General features: G+C 41.4%; 1 protein-coding gene across 1 annotated transcript; it reads left to right on the forward strand.

The window, feature by feature from the left end:
- The first annotated feature begins 175 nt into the window (after nt 1-175).
- On the forward strand, nt 176-14,751 carry LOC100890405. The gene is made up of 4 exons (XM_030995078.1): nt 176-238; nt 4,808-4,905; nt 6,207-11,823; nt 11,944-14,751. Exons 1-4 carry the CDS (start codon nt 176-178, stop codon nt 14,749-14,751), a joined length of 8,586 nt encoding a protein of 2,861 aa, XP_030850938.1.
- Nucleotides 14,752-14,828: the final 77 nt, after the last annotated feature.

Raw genomic sequence — 14,828 nt, forward strand, 5'->3', positions numbered from 1 at the left:
AAGAGGTCCTTCCAATGTATTTGTTGTATGTATTCATTATGTAAATTATTGTTTGTAATGGAAAAAAAAAAAATCGAAATTGAATTGATTTGAATTAAATTAAACAGAGCATGATGCCGTGTGATCATTTTATGATGCATACCTCTACATTTCACTTGCTACAGGGTGATTCAATATGGGGGTGAACACTGATGGCGAGGAGATGGGTCCTGGATCAACAGTAACAGATGGAGTCAAGGTAAACGAAATGCTTTTCAATGCTTAGGTAGTTTAGAAGGTTAACTCACTAAAGTAAAAAGGAAATGATATCATATCTACTTATCTTTCATATTTCATTAACAATTACGAGGTTTCTAGGCTTTATGATCCCACTTCTGATGTTTACACACATTCACGACGAATATCACCCCCTCACATTTGCTACAGAATCGTTGAATTAAATATTAATTAGCAAAACCACTAATTTCCTTTCAAGGAACTAAGAGTCGTCCCTGTAGATCAACAACTATCTAGTTTCTCTAGACCGAGTGCCCACAAAACCGACAAGACATAGCAATGTATGATAAAATATAGGAAAGGACAAACAAAAGTCTACGACATAGTCGGCCCTCGAGACAGACAGCTGATGAAAGCGATAAAAACAAAGAAATACATAATAGAAGGTAGTAAAAATTAAAAAAAAAAAAATCCGGTGGTATTTCGGCCCGTAGGCCGTCGGTCTATTGAACCTTTTAAACAGTTATCAGAAGCTCTGCGAGACCCACATTGCCGGTCTCTTGTAATTGGTTCTGGTGCCATTTATGATTACAAATTAAATGGCCTGCGAGTCAATAAAGAGACGATTTGATTCAGTTCATGTTGATAGTCAGTAAGGATACACATTTATCCATTTCTATTAGCGCCAAAACTTTATCGCTGGCGCACCCTATGTATTTGTGTTGTACTAAAAACGTCATTTAAAATTTAACCAAATAAAACGATGTAGTAATATCATACCTATGCTCTCTATATATTATTGGATACATATTTTCACCAATAACAATATCTGTAATAAAAATATATGGATTTCATCAGACAAACAAACCGAGGTGTACGAAAGTTAGATGACATAATGTTTGATTGAAACCAAATCAGAGATTCATAAATTTCCTATACTTTTGTTGGATTTCCCTCAGATTTCGTAATGATAATGTTTCTCTTATTATCACGCCTTTTTTTTTTTTTTTGGAATGGGCCTTCACTATAGGGACCCGGACTTATGATCAAATACAAAATGTATAATGTCTTAGTCTTCTAAGTTTTTCTTTGTTTAGTTTTCGTTTAACAAAAGAAATACAAAATACAAAAATAAAAATCAATCTTGAAAATTGAAATATCACAATCATTATGAGTTATCTGTCCGACAAATCTGCTTTCTCCCTAAGATAACCCTTTTCTTTTATGAGTTGTTCCTTTTTATTATAATCGCCAAGGTAGCGTTTCATGAAACCGTCGTGGGAGCAAACTCGCCGACGACCCATTCAAACGTATGCATTACATTTAAAATGCGTTTCATTGGGATGTTGGTGAACTCTAACTTATGCCTGTTTTGCGAAACGAAATTTTGGGGGTACTCCAAAAAGCAGTTGGTGGGGAAATTTTCATTGCAGTAATTGTCCAGGATATTTATCATGACCTGTGAAAGAACGTTAAAGAGGATTCGATTGTCCAAAGCCTAAGATAAAGCCTAAAACTAAAGATACGGCCGGCTGTCGACACCCGACTACCACTGGTCGGGAGTTGGTTTTCAGTGGTCTCTGGAATATTTTGGTCGACTGGAGGTTTACGCTGCTGCATCGAAAACCTTTTGCAGACTAAAATGATCGTGGATAGGCTATTTTTTGTCTTTCAAGGGTAGGCAACAGTTCTCAGACTGATTGACGACAGAATCCCCGTGGTTGTCGACTATTACCGGGCGATAGTAGGTTGAGAAAAAGTCGGCAGTTGATCTGCGAATGATGTACGATCAGATACCGATCAGACCCTAAACACTTGTCGAACATAAATAACCAGAAAGAAATCTAATGTTAAAGTTTGAAAGTTAAATTCATACTGCTGTTTTTACAAATTCAATTCGTTTGATACTTGTCCATTGAAAGAAAATAGGAAAAATAAAAAGAAGAAAGGGAACTGAATTGCTTATACTGTTTCTTGATCTTATTCGATCATGTTATTCTGTGATTTTCTTTATGTGAAAATAACCCAGTTTTTTTCCTGTTGAAGTAGCCTAGTAAAAGCACGAAACGTCACCTCAAAAGTGAAATAAAGTCTGATCTATTCATTGATACATGTTACGTATGCTGCTGTTTTGTTTTATATGGATCCGGAAAACAGTCCCTCCATTTCTTAATAAGTATCTTCGAAGGCCATTGAGTAACCGAACAGTTACTGATAAACCATTCGTAAATATTTCCAGCTTTAAAACCTCACATTTTCAAGAAAGATAAATCGGGATAAATCAATGTTTCACATACTTTAACAATAACAACACTTGGTGAGGTTATGAATAATTTAGTTGTAAACTGTATGTATAAAGACGATAAGGTGAAAGCCTTGCGCACCTTTCAATTATTTTAGCATCTAGGTTATAAATTTGACTTATAGCATACAATTCTGTATATCGATCGTTTGAATAACGTACCATGGCCCTTTGCATGTGTAATTCGACACGTTCTTTGATTCGTGTGTCACGAGCGGGGGGGGGGGGGAGGAGCATGCAATTGATGTTTTCTCTTGGAATTCAAATGGTTAATCAAAAAAAAAATGCTGAGCAAAAGGTAATTCATTTCCCGCAAAAGTATAATTGCAATTCCCAAACAACTTTGTTAAAATTTTCGACCGCATTGGTCTTCTGACCCTTATCATTTCTCATTTTGCCAATTAAAGTTCTATATAATGGAAAGGAATTGTAATTAACCCGTTCCTAACACCTGTAAGTGTTACAATGGCGTTTATTAACAGACATTGAATATTGTGTTTTAAAACTTGACGAAGTGGGATTTTGCCATGCTTTATGAAAACGATTTTATTGATTTGGCATTTGTACTCATTTCCGGGGCCAGTTAGGTGTAAATTCAACTCACAAAAAGAAAACACTAATTGTAAACCAAATGTTAATTAAGGAGTTGTTTTTTATTGTTTTGGAGTTGCATTTACCCGCAACATTTTTTGCTAGAGGCCCCTGATTAATTACCTGACTACAAAATGACTTCAAAGCGGTCCCGAAGGAAAAGTTCCTAAGATATGTATTGTGCAACAAATGGGTCGGATAATTACATTGAGCTGCATTTGCACACAGAAATTGCCAAATTGGTGGTTATATCACCCTTTTTCAAAGATCATTGCTTCTACTCTATGTCGTCGGAGGAACCACGGCCGTAGTACTGAAAAAAAATAGTCTATGACCTTCATAGGCGTATCCAAACATCGGTCGAGGGGGCGGGGGAGGGGAATTGATCCGATGGTAATCTATACATTCATTTTTTGGGGGGCCGAATCTGATTACTCATATTGTTTGTACTGTATCTGTGCAGTGAGTTTATTTCACTACGTATCGTTATGATCTATATTTTTCTGAGAGATGTGTTTCATTGATCTCTATTCTTTATGCGTATAGATGTTCCAGATTTCTATCTCAATTCATGATACAAAAACGGTATTCATCTCATCGCTTTGTTGTACTTCATTTATTATGAATAAGTGCCTCCAATTTCATCAAGACTCTGATAGACTACCTTCAATTTGTGTTCTCTTATTTTTTTTGATTTTTTTGGGGGGCACTTTAATGATTATGTACTTTAGAGTGAATCAAAAATCAGCCATCGTTTTCTTACTTAGGTTGAAATTTGTCAAGGACTCTAATATTGCCGCTTTCTCCTAGTGCTGGCAATTACCAATAATCTCAGTTCAGTCATGTTGTTGTATTAAAGGAGAAATGTCAGTTGACACTGTTTAAATGGAAAACATCATGAGTTAGCTAATGGGGCGTTCCCACTCTCTTGGGATCCGTTACGAACCCCATGATTGGCCATTCGTAGCTGATCGTGGAACTTCTCTGAATTGCCAGGTTTGAATATGAGGTGATGCGAGTCGATACGTTCTGGTACGATTTGGTGCGCTTGGTTGAGTAATGGTCCCGATTGGTCAATTTCAGGTGACATGATCTGATCTCCGGTTGAGATATGATCATATACGTTCCGATAGGATTGTCTCGATTGAGTCTACGATTTGGGTCTCGATGTGACACGATCATCACGATCGGGGTCACCGATTTGGGACGATCGTGTACGTGCAGATACGTTCAGATACCTTCTGATATGTTCATCACAAGCCGATGCGCTCTGTTGCGACAGGAAACGATTGTGGTCCCGATGTCTGTCATGATAAGGGTCTTTCATGATCATGATTTGAGGTACGATTGGACCCTGACGGATATCTATACAGGCCGCCTAAACATGGACTTTATTGTTTCTTGAACTTCTACAGAGTGAACACTACAACCGATTGCCACGACTGACCTCAATACCTGATACTATCTGATAGGATCACCATAATTACTCCGCGATTAAGACTACGATTTGAATCGTGGCGCCAATCATGATAGTGGGAACGCCCCATAACAAGAAATATAAGATTGTTCCAGATAACGTCGCATTTCAACCCAATTATCTGATCTGGTCTAAAACGATTAATGATTGGGAACACAAACCCTTGTGAAGGTGTGACATAATATCTGTGATGAGTTCTGTTTGTGTTTATTTTTGTTCAGCTCACTGAGAAAGCTTGCGAGTTTGTACATCAACATGAAAATGGGCAGAGTCTCCCTCAAGACGCTGATTGTGACGTAGGAATTCAGGGTCAGAAACCGTAAGTTCTTTTAATTTGTTATAAATTATTATCAAATTTAACGTAGACCTAGGTTGTGACATATTTGTTATCATTGGTTGTTATAACTTGTATTCGCGTAATAACATTAGCATATTAGTGAATAAAACGGAAAGAGGTTAAAGTGAGGGTAAGGTGAGTTAATAAAATCGTATTGGCATTTTTGTTAAGATGATAACGAAGGTAGCGATAGAGAAGGAGAGAAGAGGGTAAAATACACAAAAAGAGAAATAATAATATAATAATAGCCAGTTCTTATATAGCGCTTTTCAGGACCGAAGACCCTCTCAAAGCGCTTTACAGATATATATAATAATAATAATAGCTCGTTCTTATATAGCGCTTTTCGGATTGAGGATTCAGGCTTACCGGCACACAACTCCCTGGGGAGCATTCTAGCCAGGAGTCATTTTTACAAGCGCACACTTGCTATTAAATCTAAGCACATTAGCTTTCGCATCCTACCGGGTACCCATTTAACACCAGGGTGGAGAGTGGCAAATGTAGATCAATGTCTTGCCAAAGGACATGAGTGCCGCAGTGGGACTTGTACCGCGGGCCTTGTGATCCTCGGTCCGGTGACATATCCACTCGTCGAGTAAAGGGGGAGGGAGAGAAATGTCGAATAGGATAACTAATATTTATAAATATAGAACGAATAATGATTAATGTATTCATGCTTAGACATTTATCTCATCTCCACGGACATCAGATTTAAACATTTGGTTTATATGTGTAATAGATAGTTATTATGTATATTATTATATATTCATTGTACTTTGCAACAAGTCATGCTACGTATGTCCCATATAAACTTCATTTTTAGCACAACAGTCGATTTCCATTTTATTTTAATTCTACTCTCCTATTAGATGAAACACGGTATTATCGACTCACTTCCCTATGGGACTCCATTCTTTGCTTGAAAAATATCCGCTCACTTAATTGTTTACGGAACCCTCTCCTGCCCCAAGATGATGTCAGAATCACGTGAGATCATGTAATTGTGTTGCCTATTTTCAACCGCGTAATATTCCATTGATTTGACCTTCATTTAAATTCGTACGACTATAAATTAACATGACGTAAAGGGTTCAACAAGTTTAAGTGCTAGATATCATAATAGGGACTTTGATATTTGCACAAAGACAATGTGGATTGCTACGATCGACGTCCTTTTAATGCACTGCGTTGAATGGACGTCACACGTATCAGTCCACGCAAATCTAAAAGTCTCAAATATTACTTCGAGTACAGCAATAGAAATATGTCTTTTGTTTTAGGGTTGATGGACCCAGGATACCGATAACCTCATCCCTGCAAAGCATGCCATTACAACGTCCTTCCGTTGTCTCGAATACTGAACAAAATGCAGCACAGATGGAGCATACAGATGGAGGAAGTAGTGTGCAATCTGATAAGCCTGCATCACTGCGACCCGCTATATCGGACCGACATCCGGAGTTGTCGTATAACACACCTGTGTTCCACGTTACCAACGCATCTGCTGATGACAATTGCGTCGAATTGGAAGAATGCTCATCTCCTCTGCAGCCGGTGGATATCAGGAAAATCTTAGAGACTGTTCCGAATGACACTTGGGATGCAATGTATGACAGACTACTGGATGAAATACCTCTGATTGACGCCAATGCCAATCTAGAGCTACCATTGAACCCTTATATAGACCAGATAGATGAGGAAGGATACACACAGCTCTACAAGGCAGCTTTAGAAGGTCATCTCGAAGGTGTTGACGATCTCATTACCCGGGGAGCAAACCCAAATAAACCAAGTAAGGGTGGACTCCGTCCTCTTCATGCAGCGGCTCAAGAAGGACATACATACATCGTTGACTTTCTCATCCTGCAGGGAGCGGACGTAGGTGTTGAGTGTGATCTGGGTCAGACTCCTCTTCATACAGCGGCTGCAAAAGGTTTTGTTGACATCTTAGAGAGCTTCATTGCAGAGGGACCTGACTTGAACAAGGAAAATAAAAATGGATTGACTCCATTCAATGCTTCCATTCAATATGGCCATCTAGACGCCGTCAAATATCTCATGTCTAAAGGAGTGAAGCAAAACAGATACGGAGGTATGACCCCACTCTTTTCCGCCTCACGATTTGGTCATTTAGACATCGTTGAATTCTTCATTGGTGAAGGAGCTGATGTGAAAGAAGAAGATGACAAAGGGATGATACCTCTCCATGGTGCAGCCGCCCAGGGCCAATTGAAAGTCATGGAATATCTCATTCAGCAAGGATCTGATGTGAACAAGGAAAACAACACTGGGTGGACTTCTTTCAATGCTGCCGTTCAAAATGGCCATCTAGACGCTGTCAAATATCTCATATCTGAAGGAGTGAAGCAGAACAGATACGGAGGTATGACCCCACTCTTTTCCGCATCACGATTTGGTCATTTAGACATCGTTGAATTCTTCATTGGTGAAGGAGCTGATGTGAAAGAAGAAGATGACAAAGGGATGATACCTCTCCATGGTGCAGCCGCCCATGGCCAATTGAAAGTCATGGAATATCTCATTCAGCAAGGATCTGATGTGAACAAGGAAAACAACACTGGGTGGACTTCTTTCAATGCTGCCGTTCAAAATGGCCATCTAGACGCTGTCAAATATCTCATATCTGAAGGAGTGAAGCAGAACAGATACGGAGGTATGACCCCACTCTTTTCCGCATCACGATTTGGTCATTTAGACATCGTTGAATTCTTCATTGGTGAAGGAGCTGATGTGAAAGAAGAAGATGACAAAGGGATGATACCTCTCCATGGTGCAGCCGCCCATGGCCAATTGAAAGTCATGGAATATCTCATTCAGCAAGGATCTGATGTGAACCAAGAAGATGACCTAGGAAAGATTGCTCTCCATGATGCAGCTACTCGAGGCCACATACAGGTCCTGGAATGTCTCATTCAACAAGGATCTGATGTAAACAAGGGTGATGCCGAGGGTTGGACACCATTCAATGCTGCCGTTCAATATGGCCATCTAGACGCTGTCAAATATCTCATGTCTAAAGGAGTGAAGCAGAACAGATACGGAGGTATGACCCCACTCTTTTCCGCATCACGATTTGGTCATTTAGACATCGTTGAATTCTTCATTGGTGAAGGAGCTGATGCGAAAGAAGAAGATGACAAAGGGATGATACCTCTCCATGGTGCAGTTGCCCATGGCCAATTGAAAGTCATGGAATATCTTATTCAGCAAGGATCTGATGTGAACAAGGAAAACAACACTGGGTGGACTTCTTTCAATGCTGCCGTTCAATATGGCCATCTAGACGCCGTCAAATATCTCATGTCTGAAGGAGTGAAGCAGAACAGATACGGAGGTATGACCCCACTCTTTTCCGCATCACGATTTGGTCATTTAGACACCGTTGAATTATTCATTGGTGAAGGAGCTGATGTGAAAGAAGAAGATGACAAAGGGATGATACCTCTCCATGGTGCAGCAGCCCAGGGCCAATTGAAAGTCATGGAATATCTCATTCAGCAAGGATCTGATGTGAACAAGGAAAACAACACTGGGTGGACTTCATTTAATGCTGCCGTTCAAAATGGCCATCTAGACGCTGTCAAATACCTCATGTCTAAAGGAGTGAAGCAGAACAGATACGGAGGTATGACCCCACTCTATGCCGCAGCATTTTTTGGTCATTTAGGCATCGTCAAATTCTTCATATCAAACGGAGCTGATGTGAACGAAGAACTTGATGACGGGAAGATTCCTCTCCACGGAGCGGTTACTCGAGGCCATATAAAGGTAATGGAATATCTCGTTCAGCAAGGATCTTATGTGAACAAGAAAGATAAGTCAGGTTGGATGCCGTTGAATGCTGCCGTTCAATATGGTCATCTAGACGCCGTCAAATATATCTGGAATATGACGGTGACAGAGAGTACATATAACGGAATCACTCCATTATATTGCGCAGCGAGATTTGGTCATGTAAACGTTGTAAAATTCCTCATTTCCAAAGGAGGTAATGTGAAGGAGGGAGACTGTATAGGCCAGATTCCTTTACATGGTGCAGTTATAAATGGTGACATTGAAATAATACAGTACCTCATTCATCAAGGGTGCGATTTTAACAAAAAAGACGACGCCGGAATGACCCCTCTAAATGTTGCTGTTCAACATGGCCATCTGGAAGCTGTCAAATATATCATGACCGAAGGAGCAAAGCTGAACAGAAATGATGGTATCACTGCACTTTATGTCGCAGCTAAATTTGGTCATTTACACATCGTGGAATACTTGATTTCCAAAGGAGCTGATGTGAACCAAGAAGATGACCTAGGAGAGATTGCTCTCCATGCTGCAGCTACTCGAGGCCACATACAAGTCATGGAATATCTCATTCAACAAGGATCTGATGTGAACAAGGAAAACAACACTGGGTGGACTTCTTTCAATGCTGCCGTTCAAAATGGCCATCTAGACGCTGTCAGATATCTCATATCTGAAGGAGTGAAGCAGAACAGATACGGAGGTATGACCCCACTCTTTTCCGCATCACGATTTGGTCATTTAGACATCGTTGAATTCTTCATTGGTGAAGGAGCTGATGTGAAAGAAGAAGATGACAAAGGGATGATACCTCTCCATGGTGCAGCCGCCCATGGCCAATTGAAAGTCATGGAATATCTCATTCAGCAAGGATCTGATGTGAACCAAGAAGATGACCTAGGAAAGATTGCTCTCCATGATGCAGCTACTCGAGGCCACATACAAGTCCTGGAATGTCTCATTCAACAAGGATCTGATGTAAACAAGGGTGATGCCGAGGGTTGGACACCATTCAATGCTGCCGTTCAATATGGCCATCTAGACGCTGTCAAATATCTCATGTCTAAAGGAGTGAAGCAGAACAGATACGGAGGTATGACCCCACTCTTTTCCGCATCACGATTTGGTCATTTAGACATCGTTGAATTCTTCATTGGTAAAGGAGCTGATGCGAAAGAAGAAGATGACAAAGGGATGATACCTCTCCATGGCGCAGCCGCCCATGGCCAATTGAAAGTCATGGAATATCTTATTCAGCAAGGATCTGATGTGAACAAGGAAAACAACACTGGGTGGACTTCTTTCAATGCTGCCGTTCAATATGGCCATCTAGACGCCGTCAAATATCTCATGTCTGAAGGAGTGAAGCAGAACAGATACGGAGGTATGACCCCACTCTTTTCCGCATCACGATTTGGTCATTTAGACATCGTTGAATTCTTCATTGGTGAAGGAGCTGATGTGAAAGAAGAAGATGACAAAGGGATGATACCTCTCCATGGTGCAGCCGCCCAGGGCCAATTGAAAGTCATGGAATATCTCATTCAGCAAGGATCTGATGTGAACAAGGAAAACAACACTGGGTGGACTTCATTCAATGCTGCCGTTCAAAATGGCCATCTAGACGCTGTCAAATACCTCATTTCTAAAGGAGTGAAGCAGAACAGATATGCCGGAAGGACCCCACTCTATGCCGCAGCATTTTTTGGTCATTTACGCATCGTCAAATTCTTCATATCAAACGGAGCTGATGTGAACGAAGAACTTGATGACGGGAGGATTCCTCTCCACGGAGCGGTTACTCGAGGCCATATAAAGGTAATGGAATATCTCGTTCAGCAAGGATCTTATGTGAACAAGAAAGATAAGTCAGGTTGGATGCCGTTGAATGCTGCTGTTCAATATGGTCATCTAGACGCCGTCAAATATATCTGGAATATGACGGTGACAGAGAGTACATATAACGGCATCACTCCATTATATTGCGCAGCGAGATTTGGTCATGTAAACGTTGTAAAATTCCTCATTTCCAAAGGAGGTAATGTGAAGGAGGGAGACTGTATAGGCCAGATTCCTTTACATGGTGCAGTTATAAATGGTGACATTGAAATAATACAGTACCTCATTCATCAAGGGTGCGATTTTAACAAAAAAGACGACGCCGGAATGACCCCTCTAAATGTTGCTGTTCAACATGGCCATCTGGAAGCTGTCAAATATATCATGACCGAAGGAGCAAAGCTGAACAGAAATGATGGTATCACCCCACTTTATGTCGCAGCTAAATTTGGTCATTTACACATCGTGGAATACTTGATTTCCAAAGGAGCTGATGTGAACCAAGAAGATGACCTAGGAAAGATTGCTCTCCATGCTGCAGCTACTCGAGGCCACATACAAGTCCTGGAATATCTCATTCAACAAGGATCTGATGTAAACAAGGGTGATGCCGAGGGTTGGACACCATTCAATGCTGCCGTTCAATATGGCCATCTAGACGCTGTCAAATATCTCACGTCTAAAGGAGTGAAGCAGAACAGATACGGAGGTATGACCCCACTCTTTTCCGCATCACGATTTGGTCATTTAGACATCGTTGAATTCTTCATTGGTGAAGGAGCTGATGTGAAAGAAGAAGATGACAAAGGGATGATACCTCTCCATGGTGCAGCCGCCCATGGCCAATTGAAAGTCATGAAATATCTCATTCAGCAAGGATCTGATGTGAACCAAGAAGATGACCTAGGAAAGATTGCTCTCCATGATGCAGCTACTCGAGGCCACATACAAGTCCTGGAATGTCTCATTCAACAAGGATCTGATGTAAACAAGGGTGATGCCGAGGGTTGGACACCATTCAATGCTGCCGTTCAATATGGCCATCTAGACGCTGTCAAATATCTCATGTCTAAAGGAGTGAAGCAGAACAGTTATGCCGGAAGGACCCCACTCTATGCCGCATCACGATTTGGTCATTTAGACATCGTTAAATTCTTCATTGGTGAAGGAGCTGATGTGAAAGAAGAAGATGACAAAGAGATGATACCTCTCCATGCTGCAGCCGCCCATGGCCAATTGAAAGTCATGGAATATCTCATTCAGCAAGGAGCTGATGTGAAAGAAGAAGATGACAAAGGGATGATACCTCTCCATGGTGCAGCCGCCCATGGCCAATTGAAAGTCATGGAATATCTCATTCAGCAAGGATCTGATGTGAACAAGAACGATAAAACTGGGTGGACACTATTCAATGCTGCCGTTCAATATGGCCATCTAGACGCTGTCAAATATCTCATGTCTAAAGGAGTGAAGCAGAACAGATATGCCGGAAGGACCCCACTCTATGCCGCAGCATTTTTTGGTCATTTAGGCATCGTCAAATTCTTCATATCAAACGGAGCTGATGTCAACGAAGAACGTGATGACGGGAGGATTCCTCTCCACGGAGCAATTACTCGAGGCCATATAAAGGTAATGGAATATCTCGTTCAGCAAGGATCTTATGTGAACAAGAAAGATAAGTCAGGTTGGATGCCGTTGAATGCTGCCGTTCAATATGGTCATCTAGACGCCGTCAAATATATCTGGAATATGACGGTGACAGAGAGTACATATAACGGAATCACTCCATTATATTGCGCAGCGAGATTTGGTCATGTAAACGTTGTAAAATTCCTCATTTCCAAAGGAGGTAATGTGAAGGAGGGAGACTGTATAGGCCAGATTCCTTTACATGGTGCAGTTATAAATGGTGACATTGAAATGATACAGTACCTCATTCATCAAGGGTGCGATGTTAACAAAAAAGACGACGCCGGAATGACCCCTCTAAATGTTGCTGTTCAACATGGCCATCTGGAAGCTGTCAAATATATCCTGACCGAAGGAGCAAAGCTGAACAGAAATGAGGGTATCACCCCACTTTATGTCGCAGCTAAATTTGGTCATTTACACATCGTGGAATTATTGATTTCCAAAGGAGCTGATGTGAACCAAGAAGATGATCTAGGAGAGATTGCTCTCCATGCTGCAGCTACTCGAGGCCACATACAAGTCCTGGAATATCTCATTCAACAAGGATCTGATGTAAACAAGGGTGATGCCGAGGGTTGGACACCATTCAATGCTGCCGTTCAATATGGCCATCTAGACGCTGTCAAATATCTCATGTCTAAAGGAGTGAAGCAGAACAGATACGGAGGTATGACCCCACTCTTTTCCGCATCACGATTTGGTCATTTAGACATTGTTGAATTCTTCATTGGTGAAGGAGCTGATGTGAAAGAAGAAGATGACAAAGGGATGATACCTCTCCATGGTGCAGCCGCCCATGGCCAATTGAAAGTCATGGAATATCTCATTCAGCAAGGATCTGATGTGAACAAGGAAAACAACACTGGGTGGACTTCATTCAATGCTGCCGTTCAATATGACCATCTAGACGCTGTCAAATATCTCATGTCTAAAGGAGTGAAGCAGAACAGATATGCCGGAAGGACCCCATCCTATGCCGCAGCATTTTTTGGTCATTTAGGCATCGTCAAATTCTTCATATCAAACGGAGCTGATGTGAACGAAGAACTTGATGACGGGAGGATTCCTCTCCACGGAGCGGTTACTCGAGGCCATATAAAGGTAATGAAATATCTCATTCAGCAAGGTTCTGATGTTAACCAAAAAAATCACATAGGCTGGACACCATTGCATGCCGCAGTCAGTAACGGCCATTTAGAAGTTGTCAAAGTTCTCTTGGAAAATAAAGCTCAGGGTACCAGGTTTGAAGGATTGACCCCACTTTACATCGCAACCCAGTATGACCATATCGATGTGGTAAAATTCCTTGTCTCCGGTGGATATGATGTAAACGATAGAAATGAAGACGGCAAATCCCCTCTTCATGCAGCATGTTACAATGGTAATATCGATATCATGAAGTTTCTCGTTCATCACAACGCTAATGTCAATGAACAGAATCATGATGGCTGGACACCACTTCATGCTGCTGCACAAGAAGAACATCAAGACATAGTCGATTTTCTTACATTGAATGAAGCACACATGAACCTGAATGATATAGACGATTTGACGCCGCTCAAGGCAGCAACGTACACAGGCCATCCACGTGTAATAACAGGCATCTCATCACGTAGGGATGAACCAGGTGAGGGAGAAACTGGAGATCCACGACCTGGAGGCAACCATAATCTCATCACAAGAGTATATATCACGGCGTCATTGAAGGATACAGGCACACAGTCACGTACAGGAAAGTTAACATCCCAGGTAGACAATGCAGAGGAGAGGAATGACTGCAGTCAAGCTGATAATGCGAAGAGGGGAGCCGGTGGACTCTCCTTGCAGAATCTTTCCACAAGGATCCATGATGGTAACAAAGATGTAGCTCATCCAAACGTAAATGAACACCTCTATCCACGTAAATGTGACCCGAACGAGGACGATACAGGGCGTCCACTGTCCGGGGGCCACCACAACGGTGCCAAACATCTCGCCACAAGAGCTGGTGCGAAGCAGAAAAAGAAGGTGGTAGAAATGAAGGAAACAGACACACAGTCACGTACACGACAGTTAACACCTAAGGTAGACAATGCAGACGATGCAAATGGTTGCACTCAACCTGATAATGCGAAGAGAGTAGCCGATGAACTCTCCTTGAAGAATCTTCCCACAAGGATCCATGGTGATGAAAAAGGTGGCAATGGGGAGCACAATCCTTTCAGTCATGCTAAGCTGAAATGTCCTGACAAAGGGGAACAAGATCCAATACTAGATCAGATGGAGGTAATTAGGTGCACAGGGACAAGGAAAAGAGACACCATAACAAATGGCACAGACTGTTTTTCCCTGCATGGATCTCAGACATGGCAATACAGCGGATTCGATCCACCCAATCTACAAAGCATGGACGCCGAGGGTCATCCGTCTGAAGAACCGAAATCCAGATGTCACTCTCTAATTGACGAAGACAGGGAAAAGAGAGTGAGTGGTTAATAAATGTTTAAGTTTTATATATTTTATTGAAAATTTGGATAGAGAAGATAATGGTAAATACACATATGCTAAGAAGC

This window comes from Strongylocentrotus purpuratus, unplaced genomic scaffold (genome assembly GCF_000002235.5).
Source record: "Strongylocentrotus purpuratus isolate Spur 01 unplaced genomic scaffold, Spur_5.0 spur5_scaffold_21, whole genome shotgun sequence".
Lineage (NCBI taxonomy): Eukaryota > Metazoa > Echinodermata > Echinoidea > Camarodonta > Strongylocentrotidae > Strongylocentrotus > Strongylocentrotus purpuratus.

What these genes read in the sequence shown, in the direction of transcription:
- LOC100890405 (XM_030995078.1), top strand. Translation starts at nt 176, where the DNA reads ATGGGGGTGAACACTGATGGCGAGGAGATGGGTCCTGGATCAACAGTA. An exon ending in CAGTAACAGATGGAGTCAAG is followed by an intron (nt 239 to 4,807) that starts GTAAACGAAATG and finishes ATTTTTGTTCAG; the next exon opens with CTCACTGAGAAAGCTTGCGA. An exon ending in GGAATTCAGGGTCAGAAACC is followed by an intron (nt 4,906 to 6,206) that starts GTAAGTTCTTTT and finishes CTTTTGTTTTAG; the next exon opens with GGTTGATGGACCCAGGATAC.